General features: G+C 39.5%; 2 protein-coding genes and 2 pseudogenes across 3 annotated transcripts; all 4 read right to left on the bottom strand.

Moving 5' to 3' along the window:
• Positions 1-437: 437 nt before the first annotated feature.
• On the bottom strand, positions 438-1,003 carry LOC147322013 (cystatin-B-like). Its single transcript, XM_086306293.1, has 3 exons — positions 923-1,003; positions 719-820; positions 438-563 (listed from the first exon to the last, which is right to left on the bottom strand). Exons 1-3 carry the CDS (start codon positions 995-997, stop codon positions 438-440), a joined length of 303 nt encoding a protein of 100 aa, XP_086162419.1. The 5' UTR covers positions 998-1,003.
• A 1,960-nt stretch (positions 1,004-2,963) lies between these two features.
• On the bottom strand, positions 2,964-5,135 carry LOC147322012 (uncharacterized; annotated as a pseudogene).
• A 7,373-nt stretch (positions 5,136-12,508) lies between these two features.
• LOC147322011 (cystatin-B-like) lies at positions 12,509-14,476 on the bottom strand (annotated as a pseudogene). Its single transcript, XR_015131044.1, has 3 exons — positions 14,280-14,476; positions 14,089-14,190; positions 12,509-13,598 (listed from the first exon to the last, which is right to left on the bottom strand). The product of XR_015131044.1 is annotated as a cystatin-B-like (transcript).
• Positions 14,477-20,142: 5,666 nt separating this feature from the next.
• LOC147322010 (cystatin-B-like) lies at positions 20,143-21,481 on the bottom strand. Its single transcript, XM_086306292.1, has 3 exons — positions 21,281-21,481; positions 21,100-21,201; positions 20,143-20,462 (listed from the first exon to the last, which is right to left on the bottom strand). The coding sequence occupies exons 1-3, from the start codon at positions 21,419-21,421 to the stop codon at positions 20,334-20,336; spliced, it is 372 nt and encodes a 123-aa protein (XP_086162418.1). The 5' UTR covers positions 21,422-21,481; the 3' UTR covers positions 20,143-20,333.
• Between the last annotated feature and the right edge of the window lie 1,095 nt (positions 21,482-22,576).

The raw sequence follows: 22,576 nt of genomic DNA, 5'->3' as shown, positions 1-22,576 counted from the left end.
TAAATACTGCTGCACAAAAGAATAAAACTTTGAGTTGATTTTGGGAAGGCAACCTGAACAGTCTCTGTATCATTTTGTTCTCCTAACTGCTCCCGACGTCGTAACTAACCCGCTGACGGCATATCTGAGTGCTACTTGAGAATATATTGCTGAGTGTTACTTAATAATTTTGAATCTTATAGGGTAAAGACAAAACTCTGCTTATAGACGCCCACGCCTCGGGGAAACCCGATCCACGGACCAGACCCGGGACGGAGTTTCTTTCACCAGTCAGTGCTATATGTCTAGAAATAACGATTTTTTAAAATATATTGATTATAACTTTAACTTTTGAAGGAGCATTATTGCAGTTTTTTCTTTCAGGATAATAAAACAGCACATGTCATGAGGCAGCAGCTTGGAGGCAGAGAGCAGCTGAAATACAAAGTGTGACCTCATTAAAAAGGTTGGATGGGATCTTTGTCATGATGGTCTTCCACGCCAGTAACTACGGCTTCTCCTCCATAACATGGAAGCTTCTTCCAGACCCGCAGATGAAGGTAGCTGGATCCTCCCACATGTACCTGCAGTCAAATCAGAGGAAACTTGTACTTGTTGAACACTGAAGATCTTCAATCTGCTCAACAGCTCATCTGGATCTCACAAGTAACTCAGTCCATAAACACTTTCTTTATTTTCTTCCATTAATAATCACTATCATGTCTGATGTCACAGTTACCTTGATGTCATAGTTGATTCCTTGCACCACTTGACTCTTGTACTGAACAGCTTTGAACACGACATATGCTTCATTTCTTTTTTCCTCTACTTGACACTTAACCTGTGTATGGACAAAATAAAAGTAAAACATGACATAAAATGCAGAGCACAGAGTTGATGTGTCTGTTTAATATGTGAGTCTGAATGTTGTGAAGAAGCTCACCTCATCACAGATTGTCTGAATTTCCTCATCAGCGTCTTTCACCTTCGAGAATCCTCCACATTTTATGGCATCCATTGTGAAAGTCCGCTGAAATAAACAGAGGAGACAGTTTTCTTGTTGTATGTGTCTAAAACATACTGGTGCCAGTCCAAGTACATATACTGGGTAAGTGACCTGGAAACTTACTGGAAGGTGACTCTAACGCATGATAGGAGGAGCAACATGTGACACGACAGCCCCTAAATGTTTGCTTAGAATGTCTTCTTGAAATATCTACTTGTGTAATTGTGTCTTAAATTATCTGTGTCTTTAAAACAGATAAACCTTTGCTTTTATATTAACATTTTTTTAGACGACTGCATGAGTAATGATGCTATAATTGACTCTTGCACACGGGACGTGGGGAAGAAAAGTATTTAGAAGAAAAGACCCTGCATCATTCCATGTTTGGCACTGATCACCACCTGCACTCATTTATATATCTTTCTACGTAGCACTCTTAATTCTTATTCTCATGTATATATCTCATGTACAGCTCATGCACATATCTTTCTACGTAGCACTTTTAATTCTTATCCCTACTTTTATTTTTTCATGTCTATTTAAGTGCTATTTATGACACTATGTTTGCACTGAAGCACCGCGGCAATTTCCTAATGTTGTAAACCTGCTCAACATTTGGCAATAAACCCCTTTCTGATTCTGATTCTGATTCTGATTAAACTTCAGTCTCACATGGTTGTTGCTACAAGAACGTAAAATATGATTTTGTGAATTTGAAAACACAAAGCATTGTGTGCTAAAATCCTTCAATTCAGAGCCTGGAGACATGCTTACAGCATTTCTCTCTCATATCCTTTGCAGCTCTCTTTTTTAGCTCATTATTTTCTCACCTTTTTTACTTTTCTGGTTATTGCACCCTCTCAGATGTGACTACAGGGAAGCTCTCTGTCCATATCTCTTCCTGCTGTACTGCCCTCTGATGACTTCTTTGCCCTTCTCTCAATCTTTTCTATCTTTTCTTCACATCTTTCAAACCTACATAACTTTTTCACACCTCCTGATATAAAACTCCATAGTTTTTTTTGTTCTATATAAATCTCTGCTTTTTCACCTCCTCTGCTATAGTCCATCCTTTCTCCCTTTTACCAGGATAAGAAACTGATTCTTAATACTTAATTTTGGATGAATTGTTTTCCTAAACGCTGCCAAAATCCAGGTTTTACTGATAAATCTTTGCTTGGTGGAGGGACTTTAAATGTTTTCTTCTCTCTGCTGCTTTTCTTTTTATACTGACCGTATTTATTTTATCCTGCAGTCAAGTCAGGCGTGCATGCTGTTTGTGAGGCAAAGCAGAGGGAAAGGTGGGATTACAAATGCACAAGAGGCTGATTAGACAATGAGACCCAGGAGGGCGCAAAAGTAAAGATGAAAGCAAAACTTAACCAAACCAAACTTTTTCCACCACTTGGTGAGTAGTTGGCATCAGTGTTGGTCAAGTTACTTGAAAAAAGTAATCAGTAACTAATTACTATGAATGTGAAACGAGCTTAGATTATAGGACTCACATGTTTTCATTTCTAGTCTTTAAAACCTGTCTCTACCCATCTAGTATTAATTCCTTCTGGTATACAAGTATGTATATTATGCACACACACAAACACACATGCTGCTATTACCCATTTCCTGTTTTTATACCTAAGATGAATTATTGTTGAATGAAGACATTTTTCAAACAAATGTAAAATGAGGCCAATTGTGTTTATTGGGTAAAGGAAAAGGTAGAAGGGGGAAAAGGGGGGATAGAAAGAAGGAAAGAGAGAGGAGAGAAAACCCTAACTATCCCCTCTGAGCAAGCACCAGGCGACAGTGGATAGGAAAAACTCATTTTAAAGTGAAAGAAACCTAAAGGAGAAACCTATGGCAGAACCAGGCTCAGGAGGGGGCAGTCAACTGCCGGGACTGGTCGGGGGGTGAGGGTGAAAAAAGAAAAAGGAGGGAGGAGAAGGGGGAAATGAAGATGGAATAGAGGTGGAGGAAGACGAGCTTACATCAGGTGAGAAGCAGCAGTGTCCCTCCTCCAGAACCAGTGGAAACGTTTTCTCTTCTTTTTTAGATATTCTTCCACCAGCACTTTTTTCTCAATGATGAGGGTTTTCAGCTCATCCATTGTTTCTGTGTTTTCTTTCTCAAGTTTGTTGCATCTTTTCACCATGTCTTCTAATTGTTCTTGTTTTTCTTTAAGATGGTCTTTCAGTTCTTTAACTGTTGCCTCCTCTATTTGCTTTGCCTTGTGCACATCTGTGTGCATGTCTTCCAGCTGCTGGTTTCTCTTCTGGATATCTTGAAGTCTACACTGCAGGTCTTTATGTGTTTTCTGTTGTTCTTGCTTTTGTGCCTGGATTTCAGTGTTTTTGTGCTTCAAGGTCTTAGAAAGTTCTTCAAGTTCTGTATTTTTTCTCAGCATTGCATTGATGCTACTCTGCATCGCTGAGCATTGATTTGCCAGTTTTTTCTTTTCTCCTTCCAGTACAGTTGTTTTGTACTTTGTTTCATTATACAGTTCTTGGAGTTCTTCATTTTTCCTCTGAAGAATAAGTTTTTCTTCTTCCAGTTGTATTTTCTGTTGGTCTTTTTCTTGAAGCAGCTGGTTATTTCCGTGCACTTTTTTATCGAGCCTGATTTGGAGCAATCTGTGTTTTTCCTCCATCTCGTCAACATTGGAGCCCATTTGTTTCAGTTTAATTTCCATTTGCTTCTTGTTTTGAAGCAACTGTTGATTTTTGTGCAGAGTTTTGTCATGTTTCACCTGCAGAGCTTTGTATTTTTCCTCCATGGCTTGGAGTTTGCTCTGCAGGTCGCTCTGCTCTACGGGCTCTTGTTTTTTGTCTTGGAGGATCTCCTTATTTCTCTCCAGAGCTTCATCAAGCATAACTTGCAAGCCTTCATTTTGTGTCTTGATGTTCTTCATCTTGCAATACATTTAATACATTTCTTCCTTTTGTATTTTCTGTTGGTCTTTCTCGTGAACCAACTCTTTATTTCTTTCCAGAGCTTCATCAAACATAACTTGCAAGCCTTCATTCTGTGTCTTGATGTTCTTCATCTTGCAATCCATTTCTTCCTTTTGTATTTTCTGTTGGTCTTTCTCGTGAACCAACTCTTTATTTCTTTCCAGAGCTTCATCAAACATAACTTGCAAGCCTTCATTTTGTTTCTCGATGTTCCTCAGCTTGCAATACATTTCTTCCTGATGTATTTGTTGTTGGTCTTTCTCATGAAGCATCTCTTTATTTTTGAGCTGTGTTTCCTCAAGAGTCATTTGCAACATTTTCAGTTCTTCCTCCAAGACTTCAAGCTTGGAGTCCGTTTCTTTCTCAAGCATTTCTTGTTGCTCTCTCTCTTGAATGAACTCTTTATTTCTGTGCATTGTTTTCTCGAGCCTGATTTGGAGCAATCTGTGTTTTTCCTCCATCTCGTCAACATTGGAGTCCATTTGTTTCAGTTTAATTTCCATTTGCTTCTTGTCTTGAAGCAACTGTTGATTTTTGTGCAGAGTTTTATCATGTTTCACATGCAGAGCTTTGTATTTTTCCTCCATGGCTTGGAGTTTGCGCTGCATGTCTCTCTGCTGTGTGGACTGTTGTTTCTCTTCTTGGTGGATTTCTTTCAGTTTTTCCAGAGCTTCGTCAAGCTTCTCTTGGAGCTCCTGATTCTTCTTGAGCATGTTTTCCTGTTTTATGCTCTCTTTTTTCTCCTTTTGGAGCAGATCTTTAATTTTTTCCAGAGCTCCATCAAGCTTTTCTTGGAGCTCCTGATTCTTCTCGTCTTGGAGAGCCCATTGTTTCTCCTCAATAATACCCTGTTTTTCTTCAAGCTGGTAGGATAATTCTTCTAATTTAGCGCTCTTTCTCTCATTTTCTTCCGTCAGGAGCTTAATCTTTTCTCTGTTCATGAGATTTTCTTTCTCCATTTCTTCCAGTCGCTTTTCCTCTAACTCTACCTGTTCATCCCAAGGAAGAGAGCTGATATAAGGGTCTAGGGACTCATACCATGGAATAGAGCTGGGGTCAACTTCTTGTCTTTCTTGCTGTTTCTGAGACATGTTGGAGTCTGTATACCGTGAGTACGGAAAGGATCCAAATGTTTGAAAATGCTTTACTGGTGAACGTTTGAATGCTGCTAACACAAGTGCTGCAAATAACGGACTGAAAGTTCTACATCCTCACCCCTACTTAAGACTTCATGAGGATCAAAGCTTCAAAGGATCAATGCTTTAGAAGCCTGTGACATCAGAATTCCATAAGCCAATGAGGTTGTCACATGACATTTTTGAATGAGGATAATTTGTTTGCTTTTTGCTTAATTTTAGCAGCTTTATGTTTGCAGCTCACCACAGGTTGAGCAAAGTAGTGGGTGAAGTTTTGCCTTTTCCCGTCCTCCTGTAAGCTTTGATGTTTTTTGCTTTTCATGCTTCAAATATTCATAAAAAATTAGGATAATTTTCCTTTTTTGTGTCATAGCGAATACTAATAAACCATATACTACATGTGCATTTTAAAAACTCACATCAATTCGCTGATGGTGTATGATATTAAAAAGGAAAGGAAGGCTGCTTTTTGATAAGGTATGCTGCAAATGCTTATCTTATCAGCTCAGTGTGGGATCACCACAGTCATAGTTGGGATATATTGTGTACAGCAAATATATCCCAACTATATCCCAACAAATCAAACAAAGCCACTTTAATGTGTCGCATGCTCAATTTGAAGCTTGTAAACATCATGTTTTAATGATAATACATTCCCAATAACTGAAATAACCCTTAGCCTGAGAGACGGAGGCAATATGAATAAATAAAACAGATGAGATTTCTAGTACAAACTGTAAACGTCATCCCGACTGTGAGCATTTGCTCCCATATTCTGCCAAATGCTTGTAATCAATCTAAAAATATGTTTGAGATATTACTATTCTGGATATTAATGCATAATTTAGTACTGTTTTCATCTCTGTGGTGTTTATGCTTAGCTTCCTGAAGGTCATTTGGCCAATTTTGAAGCAGTGGGGCTCTCATCTAAGTGTTTCCTTTCCACAGCCTTCTGTGGAAGGTGTAAATGAGGAGAAACCGAGAGCCAATAATAACTTTCACGTTCATTTCCAGGCTATTTTATTTCTCCAAGTACTGTGAATTGGCCCAAGGCTGCAAATTATGGAAGTGATATTTTCTAAAAAAAAATGCATTCTTCGCAAAAGATTTTTACTATTTAGATTCAGTCTTTTTTGGGTGTCCCCCTCCTCACAGCAAAATTGTGTGCAAGCATAAAAATCAGCACTAATTGTCTTTAAAGACCATCATGTGAATTTGGTTCTCCTGCTGATTTAACAAGCTGCTGCAGTGCTTTGTGACATTTTTGGCATATTTAAAAAATTATTTTTAACCCATTTTGACCCCGTGTGGTTATTTTTGACTGACTCCTATCAGACCTGATCTGAGTCAGTTCACTTCCTAGTAATGGTATTTTATTAAAATTGGGTCTGAATGGCTAAAATAATTATGTTCATCTCTATGTTATGTTCTAAGACATCCAGTGGGATCTTGCCTGGGTATTTTCCCTTTGGAGATTATCAGTGCACACCTAACTCAAAGGCAATTATGAGTAAGACCCAGAAACTACTGGAAAGCTTATACTTTATGAGTAGTAATATACCTATAGCTTTTTTGCCCCCCCCCACCCCCCCACCCCCACCCCCCCACCCCCACCCCCCACCCCGAGGGCATTCCAAGCATTTTTATTTTTGTATATAAATAAATGTTGATGTTGTGCTATGGGATTGTATGTTTCAATTTTACTTATAATGTGCCAAATCACTACAACAGGCGGCTCAAGACGATGCCATCCAGAGTAAGGATCTTGTTAGCCACAGTGTTTCTAAGATTTTTACGCCCCGTTACAATAACCTCGATTTTATCTGAACTTAGAAGCAGAAAATTAAAGCTCATTATGTGTCTAAGACATCCCGGTGGTTTAACCAATAAAAGTGGGTATCATATGCATAGCAGTGAAAATGTATGCTATGCTATGCCTTCTAAAGCACGTATAATGTAAACAAAACTGGTCTTTGCACAGAAGCCTGTGGAGCTTCATAATTAAGCTCAGTGTGTGAAGAGGACTCTCCATTTAATAATAGCTGTAATAACATGTTATGGTCAACGGTGTTAAACGCTGCACTTGGGTTTAGCAGGGAAGATTTCAACTTTTCAATATGAATGAAGGCTGAAAACTGATTAGATTAATGTCTGATGATCTTTTCTGTGCTTCTTCAAGTTTGTAACACCAAACATATTAAAGGATGATATAAGGTTCACAGGAAGAGTTTAATTAGACACACATTTACTATTTTCTTTATACTCTTTCTTTCTTGACATGTTTAATATGCTTACTATCAGAGGAGAAAATGACCCTTGTGTAGTTTAAAAAAGTTTTATTTAATCAAACTGTAATGTTGTTGAACTCTGACGGACGTGTCTTTTAATCTTGTCAACAGTCCTTAATCACCTAAATGTGCCATTTATCATCTTGTAAAATGTTCCCTCTGCTTCTGTTGCACATCTCCCCGGACACTCTCTGCTTCACCAGCCCTGTGCAGCTGGTTCAACCCCTGCCTGCCTCCTTAAACTGGGGTGTTTAAATCTCTTTACCTCTGTTGTGAACTTCACACAAAGTTTGTGGTAACAAAATCAAACTGAGGAGGATCTCGTTTGAAAAAAAACCACACAGTCACGAGACAAAATAAAAACAGACTGCTCAAAGCAAAAGCAGAGCCCTCGCAGCTGGTAGTACAAAAACACAGTGACAACATGCGTATCAGATACCCTCAGTGCCAAAAGCATAAATATGAAAAAGGTGGGATCACCAAGAATATCCTAAAAACGGCGTTGAGGTGGGTGTTACAGTGAAAAAACAAAAAGCAGCCAAATTTTCATCTGAAAATGTTGAATTTTAGTAAAAACAATACTCTGTAGTTTGATACTGTCGTTACAGACAAAGCAGATGTTTAAAGCCTTTGGACGCTCATTTGAAATGCACTCATTCTCCTTATCAGCTGGAAACATTAAAGCCGTAAAATGACTTTTTCGAACGGATAAAAACTATTGAACAACAGCAATGATGAGCCTGTTCCAAAATTTGAATGTACATGTGTTGAAGGTGCGGGTCTTGTTGAATTATTAAACATACTTTCTTTAATTTTTCGAGCCACAAAAACAACAACTTTTAATTTTCTTCTGCTTGAGTCTCGGCCTCGGGTAGTTCTACTTATCATTGCTCAGTCAGTTGTCTGTTTGTGCTACTTTTTTCAAGGAGCAGTGGATTATTGGTAAGGGTGACTTTATGTGTTTAGTTACTTAAGTGGAAGTACTGTGGATAGTTTTACCTTACATACACAGAACTGCCAGTACAGCTTCTGAGGTAACTGTTTACAAAATGTTATATTCTATCCACAAATTCTTTGCAATTTTACATTGATAAACATTATCCTTAACACATTTGGCCCACATAAAGTACTATGGCCACCACACTGTCATTTATAATTGTTTAAATAACTCGTGTCTTAAGTCATGCCAAATAAAAAAAGTCGCATGGTTCACTTTTACATCACAAAATGTTAGAAATATAAGTCGTTCATAACAAACTGAAAGGCTGGGAGTTTAAAATGCAAACCGATGGAAGCAGAAGTAGAAGACTATAATGTCACAGAGCACACAGTGTCTATTATTGTGTAGACATTTATAAATAAGAGCTTAATAAAGATGCTTAATTTCTTAAGAAATAAACAGGTGGAGTAATCTTTATCAAAAGTGGATGTTGCATCTGTGGCTAAACCCCTGTACCCAAAAACTTTAAAAATCTACTGTGTGTGAGGCTGTGTAAGTAAAGCTTGCCCTTCACACCCGCGTGTAACAAACCATTTGTTGGGGGTTGTGGATTTGGCACCTCAGCATTGTGAAAGTGGGGAAACATGTTTCTGGCTGTGCATAAGATTTCTGCTTACAACTTAGAATCTCAGTTCTAAATGAAATTCAGATGTTTTTTAAGTATGGCTAATGTATTAATTGACTTCTAAGGCACACACACACACACACACACACACACACACACACACACACACACACACACAACAACAACAACAACACCAGCACAGAGAAGAAGAAGAGGGGGTCGTTTTACTATGCATCATAAAAACGCAATCATTCATCTTCCAACTGTATCTTTCTGTTCTGTCTTTAGAATCATTGGTTGTTTACTGAGCCGTACTTTGGGAGTCATACTGTTGTGATACTGGGGGAAAAGGGTAAGGTTTGATAGACTAAACCCTTACACACATAACTTGAATAACCTAAAGAGTGTGTGAGACTGCTAGCTGCGTTGTTTAGCAATAAATTTATCTACAAATGTGTTAGTAAAGAGTGACTTGTACTTCTGTCCCATTAAGCAACGGTTTAACAAATTTCACTGCAAACTATAAAAGGAATCTGGATTTAAATAGAACATAGTAGTGCAGGAAACACTAGTATGTGTCTATGGAACAAATCTCCTTCAGTGTTCAAATGACCAAAGTGAGGCCTACAGGCGTTTCTCTCAGTTGGTTGTGTTCAGGGAAAAAAGCAGCTAAATACACTGTGACTACTCCACATTGTTAGTGGGTTAACTCTGGATATCTGTTGGTTTTGTCAAACTTGGAGTGAACAAAAGCAGAAAAACAGTAAAAGATGCAGACGGTGAAAGTCTGGTTTATTTCATTAACACAATGAAACATTTTACAGTCCACAGAGCAAAGTAGCATACATGATAAATAGATACACATAACATGGACAGTGAGAAGTAAAACTCGTCGTCTTACCACATGTTATATTCTGTAAACTTAAAATAACCACAGAAATTAGAGTTTAGTGTTTTAAAGTCATTATTAAAAGCATGAGTCAACATTACTGAAGTGACACTTTAACGATGCTTCATATCACAGTCTTTATGATGATAAAACATGTTCTCTCGTTAGTAGTTGTCTGCGCTGTCACTTGTCATGAAAATGTCCCGAGCCTGGGTTCCTCTTCAATTATCATTGATCATTAATAGGACGCACAAAAGATTTGTTACATTATCCCCATAAACAACGCGCTTTTATAGAAATCATTGTGACACAGATATTTAGATTCTTGCTTCACAATGTGCCCGAACTCAAAATCTTTAGAGTTTCATATTTATAAAGTATCGCAAAGAATACATTTATACCATTGTGTGAGCTACACTTCTTGTAAAAAACTGATTGGTAATGCGTTTGAGAAAAGCTCCTGCTGTGACCTTCCTTCTGTGAGGGCACACACACTCACTCACACACACACACACACACACATAGAGAGAGAGAGAGAGAGAGGGGGGGGAGATCATTAATACAAAGGATTGGAGCCGTTTTTGGATTTTCACTTGTTGTTGGCTTTAATATGAACAGTCACATGAAATTCATTCCAGTTTTTTTTTTTTGCCTTTGCTTCAATTAAGATGTTTCTTTAAATCTACAACAGCTTCCTTTTCAAAAAAGTTTACTGACATAGTAAGGAAGTAGCTAGGGACCTCAGTAAGTATGAGCAACAATAGCTTAGGGACAGTTTCTACAATAAAGAGGATTTCATCATCATCTGCTGTTCGTCAAAAAGTGCCGTATTAAAAACAATTCAGCGGACCCTCAGAGTGCGGATACAAACTGTTTTCAGCTGTAGAGGTAGAGGTACGCTTCATGTACTTATCAACATACAGTTTAGCGGAGTGGATTAGAGTGCATTGGTGCTTGGGCCTCTTTTATTTAGCACGGTTATACCATTGTGAATTTAGCTATACGAATATGCTCAAGAGTCTATCATATGTTTGACATGCAACTAAAAATTCGAAAATATATATTTTTTAAATCAGTAACTTTGCAAATTTAGAGGAAATGTTTTCGGACAACATATGTGTCACATTTTAAACAGGGTTTGAATAATCAGCACTGACAGACATTTATGCCCTGGGTATAACAGACATGCTTACCTTGTGAAAGGCCCTCGGATTTCTTGGAGCAGAGAAACATTCTGTATTGTTGCTTTTCTCTATTGTATAAGCAGCACCCGACTGTCAGAAACGCTCTGTGCGGGTAGCAAAGTCGGCTCCAACGCCCATTCAGGTGAAAAAATAAAAAGTTAAAACGCTATACCTTGCGGCAGTTGTGAAGTAGTGTGGAATATACTGTGTGTCTGATGGGGTGTTTTTATATAAGTGGGGCTACTTTCAGTTGACCTCTGAGATGTAGAAATAAAAGAGCACGATGTAAGGAAGAAAGGTGGCAGGCCTTTGGAGACTCTGTTGGACATGGTTTCTGTTGGCCTCTGACATGATAAGACTAGTTGCATTAAAGCCATTAACTGTTTGCGAAGAAACATCTTTGGGCTGAGATGCTCTTGATAAGGAGCATCTTTTGTTGCTTTGTAGACTGTTGGGCACCTAACTGCACCCCCTCTGATTAGCTATGTGTAATCATCGAGTCTAACTGTTGCAGAGTGTGGGAATTAACTATTTGTGAAGAAACACCTTTGGGCTGGGATGCTCTTGATAAGGTCTCCTCTTTTGTTGCTTCATACCTTTTTTACAGACTGTTGGGAGCCTAACTGTACCCCCCCTCTGTCTAACTGTTACAGAGTGTGTGAATATGTGTTTTTTAGAAGTATCACAGTTTATTTCTAAAGGGATACATGTTGTTTGCGGTGCTCTATTTAAAACTATTGGCCTGTGAAACTTTTAGAAAAGTGAAATGCCCCTAAAGTAGTTAAATCATCTATGTGTAATCATCGAGTCTAACTGTTGCAGACTAGTAGATAATTATAAGACTAGTTGCATTAAAGCCACATTGAGGCTGATACAGCGCTAGTGCAAATATGTACTTTTAGAAGTATCACAGTTTATTTCTAAAGGGATACATGTTGTTTGTGGTGCTCTATTTAAAAACTATTAGCCTGTGAAACTATTAGAAAAGTGAAATCTTCCTAAACTAGCTAAATTAAATGCTGTGTGGGAATACAAGGTTTTTAGAAGTATCACTGTTTATTTCTAAAGGGATACCTGTTATTTGCGGCCCTCTGTTTGAAAACTATTTGCTCCTAAATACCACTGAAGAAAATGCAAAAGGCTCCTAACTAGTTAAAATACCCCTAAAGTGGTTAAATTAAATCATCTATGTCTAAATAACAGAACTCTGAGACCTATACAATCCTTTAAAAAGAGTTTAATTAAAACACATAATGGTTTCATTAAATAATACGCTATTAAACACATGTGAACTCATATGACCCCCTGGACCCACATGCACGTGCAAAAAGTCCGTTCTCGCGCACGTGCACACGCACATGGACGCGGAGGGGGATAGGGGAGGGGGGAAATGCCCGCGGGGGTGGGGGGCGAGGGGTGGGGGGGTGGGGGGGGGGGTGGAATGCCCTCGGGGTGGGGGGGGCAAAAAAAGCAATAGGTATTTTACTACTTTTATGTCTCATCTGGCCTGAGATCTCCTTGGGATCCTCTGGAGGATCAGGAAAGCGTTGCTGGGTAGAAGAAAACATGGTGGTAACAAAGTAATAAATCAAGCCAACTGCTACTGAAAACAAGAAGTAATTGAAACATGAAAAACAAATGCATGAACATGAATGAACTGATGAAGAAGCACTAACACTAAAAACCCCAAACAGAAAAATACATTTAGATAACTCCGTTAGTTCAAACTGTATTCATGTGTCTAACCTGAAATGAAACAGTGCCATGCCTTATTCATTACAAGGCAGTCCATTTTGGACTATCTTGTAATCCAATGAAACCAGAAGTCAGAGCGAGATTTCAAATTTAGAAGTTCTCTGCTCCAGTCCTCTTTGTCTTGTGCTAGTGCGCAATGCACAACGCTAGTTTTTGATCATTACTAATGTGGCCTTATTGCTTCGTAGCCGATATCAATCTGGGTCTGGGTACGTGTTTCATCAGGAGAACGTCCAGGAAACCATGGACAACTTCAAGTTCCTGGTCAAAGACAGCAAACCAAAGGTGGTCAGTGACAACGTCTTCCACGTCCAGTGGTCCCTCATCAGCTTTGAGCACAAAAGGTCTGCACCATTTCCCAAAAAATATACATATTTTATATTGATTACCTGTTGCCCATATTAGGAAAGAGACGTGTTTACCTTCACTGATTATGCAATTGTCTGGCCTCTTTCAGTGTGACAAATGAAGAAATAGGGTCTGCTCCTGAAACTGCAGGTTTTTCACAAAATTAGAAATTACAACAGAAAAAAAATAATCAGCTTCATTTTTTTACCCACCTCGTATTTAACTGATCAACTTTGCCTTCCATTATCTACAGTATGTTATTATATGTAAACAAGGAAAGCTTTTCCCTCATGAAGAGGCAGGTTATTAATGGATTACAATGAGAGTACAGGCTGTAGGCACTGATGTTTTGGCTGGTTCATTGTCCCATTAGAAGTACTCAATACTGTCACATTGAGTCTTGGGTGCTGCAGATCAGTCAGCTCGAGCTCTTCTCCATCACACGGGAGTTTTTCATAAACACGGAGGTGAACATATTCTTCATCTCCAACATAGAGCTGCAAGGAAGTACAAGAAAAGTTAAAGGAGATCATGTGCACATAGAAGTACTGCTGATCATTTTAACACAGCTGTGGTAAGTCACACTAGCCAAACGACATGCTAACATGTAGAAAAGGAGAATCTACACCTTCATATATATAGAGTGCCTGATGGCTCACAAACAGAACGTTTGTTGGGCTCTGTTCATGGCTGAAACAGTATGAAGTGCACATGAATTTTCATTTTATTTTGCAGGTTTCTCTCAAATTTTGCAGTGATAAGTAACATTTCAGGCTAAAAAGTCTAAAAGTTTTGTATGAGCCTCTGCATAAATGTAAAACCACATAAGCGCAGAGTGTAGAAGCAGTAGCTGAAAAAAAATCCAGTGATCATCGCTTTAGTTTCCCCTGAGAGATCAGATCATCTACCATCAATACTCTTATTGATGATATGTTTTTATATTGAAGAGATTTGTAAAGTTGCCACTGTTTACATTACAAACATTACCTTAATGAAGTAGTTGGTCCCAGCTACGACCTGTGTTTTGTAGCTCTGTGCAATGAAAACCTCGAAGTTTCTCTTGGCTTTCTGCTCTGCGAGAGGTTTCATCTAAATAAAAATGACAATAGCATCTACATGAAGCACAGGCCCCGTGTGTGCATAAAGATGTGAGTGTAAAATCTTTGTCTTCTACTCACTGCATCACAGATCTTCTGAACTTCTTCATCAGCCTCCTTTTCCTCGGTAAGCCCTCCGCACATCGGCATTTTGACACATGTGGATACCCCTTCGGCGCCAGCTGCGGTCGCAAGGCTGGAACCGACAAAAACACCCTGATAATGGACTGTGTTTAGACTGTTCCTTCCCATTCCATGCAAGGCCACCTGGGTTGGCTGGAAGACTGTTTACTTAGCCTAGCAGGGCGAAGGACACTGTCTCAGCTGAACTCTGGACATGCACACACATACATATACACTGATATGCACACACTCATCCCCCCTCCCTTTCCAAAAGCCTTCGATGCTTGTTCCCTCCTGGGAACACGGTGGGTCTGAGCCCGCGCTGGAATGGTAGCGCTGGGCAGGATGGCTGCTGTGTTTGCTTCGGGGGTTCCTAATTCACTGCAGGGCAACCTGCACGTGGCGAATAAAGCCTTGATTGATTGATTGATTGATTGATTGATTGATTGATTGATTGATTGATTGATTGATTGATTGATTGCTCAGAATTACTGTTATTCATGCCTTTATTTCATCATGTCTAACTTATTGTAATTCATTGTTCACTTGTCTTTAAAAAAACAAACAAACCTTGAGCTCTGGGTGTTTTTCCACTTATTTTCAGACCAGTCCTTATGCCTGAGCACTTTCAGAGGAATAGTTTTATTTGACAAAAAAGTACCATTTGACATACATAAATCAGTATTTTTGCACCAGAAGGTGATTTCCAATGAGCTGTTAGCCAAAAAGCTGGTATAACTTAGTATAATCTACAGTTCTTAAAAAAATGAAGAAACTGAACAACAAGTGAGTGGCAGACCTAAAGAAAAAACAACAACAACAAAACAAAAAACAACCTACAACGGATTAACTGTATCTGAAAGCATTGCCCTCAGAAATGAGAAAAAATATCTGACACAGTCGGTCCATCTACCGTTTACCATTTTCAAGGAAAGCTGAAATATGTAAAGTTACACAAGAACTGCACTGAATATCAGTGGCCACAGGTCTTATGGAGAGATGAAACCAGATTTGAAGTTTTTGGTTCAAATAATTCTCTCAACTTCTTACTGAACAATATTATAGTTATGTTATGGACACAATGTCTCTCATCTTTCATTTGAGGGTATCCACATTCAAATTGGATGAAGGGTTTAAGAGTTTCAGCTACTTAACATATGCCACCCTCTTTTTAAAAGAACTACAAGTAATTGGACAATTGACTCAAACGCTATGTGCTATGCAGATGTGGGCAATTCATTCATTATGTTATTATCAATTAAGCAGATAAATGGCCTTGAGCTGATTTGAGGCGTGGTGCTTGCATTTGGAATATTTTGCTGTGAACAGTAGTGTTGTGCAGATCAATATTGAAGTTTTTGGTTCAAATATCAATTCCTCCAGTTACAGTTATTAATGTTTTAGAATCGATTTTCATATTAAAATATCATTTTTTTAGTAATTTGGAGTAAATTTGTAGTTTATCACTAACAGGATATGGGTTAGGGTTAGGAAAGAAACTATATCATTCGGATCATCTAACTTGGAAGGAACTACTTCCTCTTCCGACTTACATAGTGTTACGAAATCAGTTTCACCCCGGTTCTTTTTTATTCAGGCATCCAGAGACGGCACCAGACTCAGTAGTCATTTTCACAAAACCTTTATTCATCTTCATTTAAGCATGCATCTTCTAGAAGGGGAGATGTGCAAGGCCGGTGCAAATCTTCCCTCCTTTGTCTGTGAAACACAGTTTTGTAGAAGCAACCTTATCATAAAACCCCCCATGGTGTCCTGCAAACTCTGTGTGTCTGTGTGTGTATGCATGAGTACATGAGTGAGTGTGCATGTAGGTGTGGGTGCGTCGTACATCCTGGGGGTCATAAAAGTAATCTCCTCACCCAAGCTACACCAAATTCCTCTAGACAACATACAAAACACAGTTAACATATTACAAACACTGAGACTCCCACTCTGCATCCACTGGGCCATTGGCCTCTTGTTGTCTTACCTTACAGATAAGGTGGAGAGTCTCCTGCAAACCTACTTCTAAGTTATAACAATTATGACCGTTTATTAGATTCAGGTTAAAGCATCAGCATCAGCAACCCCCAACTGTAGCTTCCTGTCTCCTTTTATGACAGCAGACCCCCAGTGTCCATAAATTCCTTTCCCTCTAAACAATTACACACACTCTCAGGCCTACAGCTAATAGTCTACAATAGTCATATGCAAAATAAAGCTGTATAAATGTCGCAGCCCTTTGGCGTGCACACTCAACAATGGCCAAGCGTAAATGGAGTCATGTATGGATGTATTTTGCTTCCACAAGCAGCCAAGACGTGGTTTGCGATACATGTGGCAAGACAATGAGGTGTTGTGGCAACACCACTAACCTCATCAAACACCTCAGAGTAAATCATATCACAGACTATGACGAGCTTATGTTGAGGGGAACTGAAAATGAGGAGAGGAAGGTGCAGCTAGGGCGAGACAGACATCTTGTAAGAGTCCTTTAGTGCTGCAGGCAGGCAAGTGTTCAAATAGCACACAACTTCAGGGTTGTTGTTTTTTTATTTCTATATAATTCTGCATTATTAAGCAATAAGAACAAGTAGTCTGATGTCCTGTAATCATTATGAAGCTATAATTTGAAATACAATAAAACATTACATTTTTGTACAAAGTATCGGATCAGTATTGTCGATGCCACCCTGAATTTTACTTAGTATTGGATCGGAAAGGAAATCAGTGGTATCGCACATCACTAGTGAATAGACAACATGCAGTCAAAGCAGCTCTCCGTGTAGGTGGAGCAAGCCATCCTCAAGCTGTGAAAATGGGAAAATCCCATCCAAGAAATTGCTACATTATTAGGAGTGGCAAAATTTACAGTTTGGTACATCACACACACAACCTGCTGCTTAACACCGAGAAGACCAAGGAGCTCATCGTGGACTACAGGAGGAATGCTGACCCACATCCACCCATCCACATTAAGGGGACGGCTGTGGAGCGTGTGAGCAGCTTCAAGTTCCTGGGAGTTCACATCTCTGAGGATCTCGCCTGGACGACCAACTGCTCCAAGCTGGTCAAGAAGGCTCACCAGCGCCTCTTCTTCTTGAGGACTCTGAGGAAGAACCACCTGTCCTCAGACATCCTGGTGAACTTCTATCGTTGCACCATCGAGAGCATCCTGACCAACTGTATAACAGTCTGGTAAGGGAACTGCTCTGAAGGCGTTGCAGAGGGTCGTGAAAACTGCCCATCGCGCCGCCGGAGCACCACTTCCTGCCATAAAAGACATCTACAGGAAGCGGTGTCTGAAAAGGGCTGGGAAAATCATCAAAGACCCCAGTCACCCATCACATGGACTCTTCACCCTCCTGCCCTCTGGGAGGCGCCACAGGAGCCTCCGGACTAAGACCACCAGGTACCGGAACAGCTTCTTCCCCACAGCTGTCAGACTCCTGAACTCTGCCTCCTGACATCTGACCCACGTTAACACACGGACTGAACATACACACACCCACAATGGACAACTGTACCCTCAAACACACAATAATAACATGGACTGAACCACCACTCACAACCACCAGCACTTTATATAGCCTCTGTAGGAATTATCCACACCCTCACTTATCTTAACTGCACTACTGTTTAGCTCTGTGTAAATAATCATTCTGTACATACGATAATTTTTAACCCTACAACTGTTTACAACTTGCACAGTTCCCATTTCTGTATAGCTGTATATCTCAGATTTCTGTAAAGTTATTTATTTCATATTCCGTATAGTTTTTCATATTTATATCCTGTTCATAGCCTGTACATAGCTTGTACTCACTACAGCCTGTACATACTTATAGTTATAGAATATTCACAACATACTTCATACCGTGTACATTATAACATACCATAATAGACCCATTTCTGTAATATACTTACATAACTATTGAAGGAAACTGTTTCCAGGGCCTACTCCGTGGATCGGCTTCCTCCGAGGCGTGGACGTCTATCAGCAGAGAATGTACCTTCACCTATCAGCAGAGAATGTCCCTTAGTCTGTAACACAGTCAAATATATTCTCAAGTAATATTCAAGCATGCCATTCAGCGTGTTAGTACGAGCAGCTCGGGAGCAGCTTGGGAGAACAAGAAAACAGAGACTGCTTTAGATTGTCTTCCCAAAGTGACTCAACTTTATTCACAAGTACAACAGTTTATATAGAGGGTAAAATTCATGAGACAGCAGATTTATCAGTTTAAACCAGTACAGACCAAGATAAGGCAGCGTCTTCCTGCCCTTGGGTGAAGAAGCATCCTTTGTGTAGTTTATCAGTTCAGCTACAATTGTGATTATCTCAGCGACATATTTTCAAGGCACAAAACGAAGAGTTCTTACATTAGTGAAATCTGAAACAAACCATTTGGCCTTCAACAGGCGTCTAAAAGATTAAGAAACTAATGTAGCTGAGGGAGTGATCTCTGTGGTATTTCAACCTTGTACCAGCCTGTGATTCTCACACATCAATTCTTGGGTCAAAGAGAAAAATAACTAAAACAAAGGGGCCTTATTGAATGACAGAGTTTTCCTGCATAATGTCACTATAAAACAATATCCAGTAAATGCTACCATGGTACTAAAATACCTAACAACTATATTATTGCTAATATATATTGTAATATATCTATATCACTAAAGCACTTCTGGATGGATGCAAACTGCATTTTGTTGCCCTGTACCCGTGCATGTGCAATGACAATAAAGTTGAATTCTATTCTATTCTATTCTATTCTATCCTGAGAAAGAAACAAAGGATTGGTGAAATCAGCAATGCAAAAAAGATCTGAATGTCAAAGAAAGACAACCGGGGTGGATGATCGCAGAATCATTTCCATGGTCATGAGAAAACCCCTTTACAACAACCAGATGGCTTCGTTTTTCAGTGAGACGATGATCCCAAACACACTGCCAGAGCGATGTCTCAATACTGCTGGGTTACAGCACAGACTATAGATGTCTCTGCCACGGCTAGACGGTCCTCACCGGTCGCCTTGCCAATTTTTGTTGTGTTTGTGTGTACTTTGTGGTGTTCTCCTCTCCATCCTGTGTGCGTGTTTGTATCCGGGAACATGTACTTCCGGAAGCCATGGCACGGAACGGCAGCTGACCCGGGGGGAGCATCCTGAGCTGGAATCGCCGCACCTGTGCTTAATCACTTCGCCGGCTGCTACTAATCCAAAGCAGACCTATTTAACAGTGCGGTCGGGTCACAACCAACGCTGGAACGTTGAGCTAAACCGGGTAGCGTAGTCGCGATTAGCGTACCTAGTTTGTGAAGGAGAGAGAACGTTTAAGTTACCGTGCGTGTGTTTTTCTCATCTGCCTCCAGGATCCAGGGATCGGAGGAGGAGCGGGCACAAGAACAAGTAGTTTTGGATAATCACTGCACTGTCACCGCGGGGACAAGTCACCGTATCACTGCACTGCCCTTTTGGATTACAGACTCGAACTGTTGCCTTATTTTTTTCACTGTGAATAAATTCACTGTCACTCTGCAAGAAGTCTCGCACCTGAGTCCTTCAACCCAATTCACCATGACAGTCTCACTATTTTACAGCTCTTTTTAAAGCATAATGTTTATTTCAAACGTATTATCTGTTTCACTATGGACAAAAGTAGATGTTTTATTTGTTTCTTTGAAACTGCGCTGGTTATCCTTGATGGCATCTCTGAAGTGAGTCACATAAGTGGTGAATTGTGAGGCAGTTCAATTCCCCAACCAATCAAATACTTTAAAAATAGCCCATATGACCACAGAATGTATCTTACAATAACACACACACAAAAAAAATTCTGCTTTATTTATTTACCCACCTCGTATTTAACTGATCTAGTCTTATTTCCATTATCTGCAGTATGTTATTATATGGAAACAAGGAAAGCTTTCCCCTCATGAAGAGGGAGGTTATTAATGGATTACAATGCGACTACTGTGGGCACTGATGCTTTGGCTGGTTCGTTCTCCCATTAGAAGTATGCAATAGTATCATGTTGACTCTTGGGGTGCTGCAGTCTGGTCAGCTGGAGCGTTCCTCCATAAGCCGGGAGTTTCTTGTAAACACGAAGGTGAACATATTCGCCTCCTCCCACATGGACCTGCAAGGAAATACAAGGAAACTTAAAGGAGATGCTTAATGTGCACATAGAAGTACTCCTGATCATTTTATCACAGCTGTGGTAATGTAAGCCACAGCTGTGGGCCAAACAACATGCTAACATGTGAAAAGGAGAATCCACGTCTTCATCTATATAGAGTGCACAATGTTTCTAGTGTTCACAAACTAAGATGACGGAGGGCATTACACAGCAGTAGTTTTGTTTGCTATCAATTTTGACATTTTGACCACCCTATTAAAGATTAATATCAGTTTGTACATGCTCCAGATAGCTTTTCTTCAAATTCTTTCATTCTCACTCACTTTTGCAACTTTGTACTTTTGTGTTACTCGCAGCAATAACTCCACCTCATTGTTAGTCCATTTAAAAAACTCGGTGCTTTTCCTCAACATTTTGCTGCGAAGTTTTAAAGAGCTGGAAAGTAAATAAACTATCTTACAATGTGGAAAAGGGGCATCCACTTCTTTGGCTACATAGTGCATGATGGCACTAGTGTTCACAAACAGAACATTTTTTGAGCTCTGTTATGGCTGTGACAGTTTTAACCATAACAGTTTAAGTTTTGTATGAACCTCCATATAAATTAACACATAAACGCTTGAATTACAAACATTACCTTAATGAAGTAGTTGGTCCCAGCTACGTGCTGCGTTTTGTAGCTCTCTGCAGTGAAAACCTCGAAGTTTCTCCCGGTTTTCTGCTCTGCGAGAGGCTTCATCTGAAGAACAATAACAGCAACACCAACATGAAGCACAGGCCCCGTGTGTGCGAGTGTCAAATCTCACTTTTCTACTCACTGCATCGCAGATCTTTTGAACTGCTTCATCAGCCTGCTTCTCCTCGCTCAACCCTCCCATCATTTTTACTCCGACAACATTTTGTTGGTAAAAAACGACCAAAAAGGTTATAAACACACGCCAATTCACAAGACTCCGCATTTTGGACCAGCGCACGGAAAAAGATGCGTTTCTTTGTAGGCTAAAAAAAAAAAAAACCCACATAAACACATTTTGGACCGTACCATCATCTTAGGGAGAAGGGGGTTGTGGGCGGGGCGGTATTTGCCAACATTATGAAAAAAAGAGAAGCACACTTACATACGGAAACAATTACTTTTGTCCATTTTTTGTCCGTTTTTTACTGCATGTGTGGGTTAGTCTGAGCTGACGCTCGAGTCTGTCGGTGTTGTACCAAAAAATGATCGTCTGCCAAAAACTGATTTCCAGTATTTACTAGAAACTGATTACTGTACTGCTATAAATAAATTGTTGCTCTATGCAAAACATATGTCACACGTATCCCTCACGCATCAGTGTAACTTTGTGCTGAACATTGCCTTCACGAATAATATCAAGTCATCTTGAGCCACAAACAACATTTCTGTAAGAAGGTAGAATCCGCAATCAGTTTTTGGCACTGACTTTTATATATCCTTTATTTATCCAGTTAAAAATAATCTCGCATTGACATTAAAAGTGTCTTTTTAAGAGTAATCTGGCCAAGAGGACAGCAGAAACTGCAACAAATATAACAATAGTTCTCTAAACATAGTTTAAGTGGACACATACAGACCGGATTGGTTACAATGTAAATACAATAACACAGAGTTATACAGATACCTGAAAAACAGGCCATTTTTACATTTTATATATAACCCCTATGTAAACCAGGTCTCTCTTGAAAATGAGATTTTTAATCTCAATGAGATTTTTTACCTGGATAAATAAAGGACTAATAAAACCCTGTTCACCAAAGTGTATTTACAAACATACAAATTACGCATTTTAAAAGCAAAACAAAACACGGAAACACTGGAAATTAGTTTTTGGCACAACAGGTAGTGAGTGGAAGTAAAGGGTGTGAGGTGTGATTGTATAATTTGGAGAGGATCAAACATGAATCATGGCCTAAAAAACTGCTTTCTGCTCTTCCTTTCAGGTTATCCTACTTCTGACACCCAAACCTCAGCATTTCCAAAAACTTTATCTAATGCAATTCAGTTATACCTACTGAACTTAAGGGGATAGTAAAAAAAAAAGATTGATCCAACATGCTAGTATCGATCCAATACAGATACCAGAGCTGGTATGGCA

This window comes from Aulonocara sp. 'chitande type north' Nkhata Bay, linkage group LG9, assembly GCF_057382095.1.
Source record: "Aulonocara sp. 'chitande type north' Nkhata Bay isolate Kocher_YH1m ecotype deep benthic linkage group LG9, A_spYH_male_GT1.1, whole genome shotgun sequence".
Lineage (NCBI taxonomy): Eukaryota > Metazoa > Chordata > Actinopteri > Cichliformes > Cichlidae > Aulonocara > Aulonocara sp. 'chitande type north' Nkhata Bay.
Note: the sequence above shows the minus strand (reverse complement) of the source record. Positions and strands in the feature narration are given on the sequence as shown.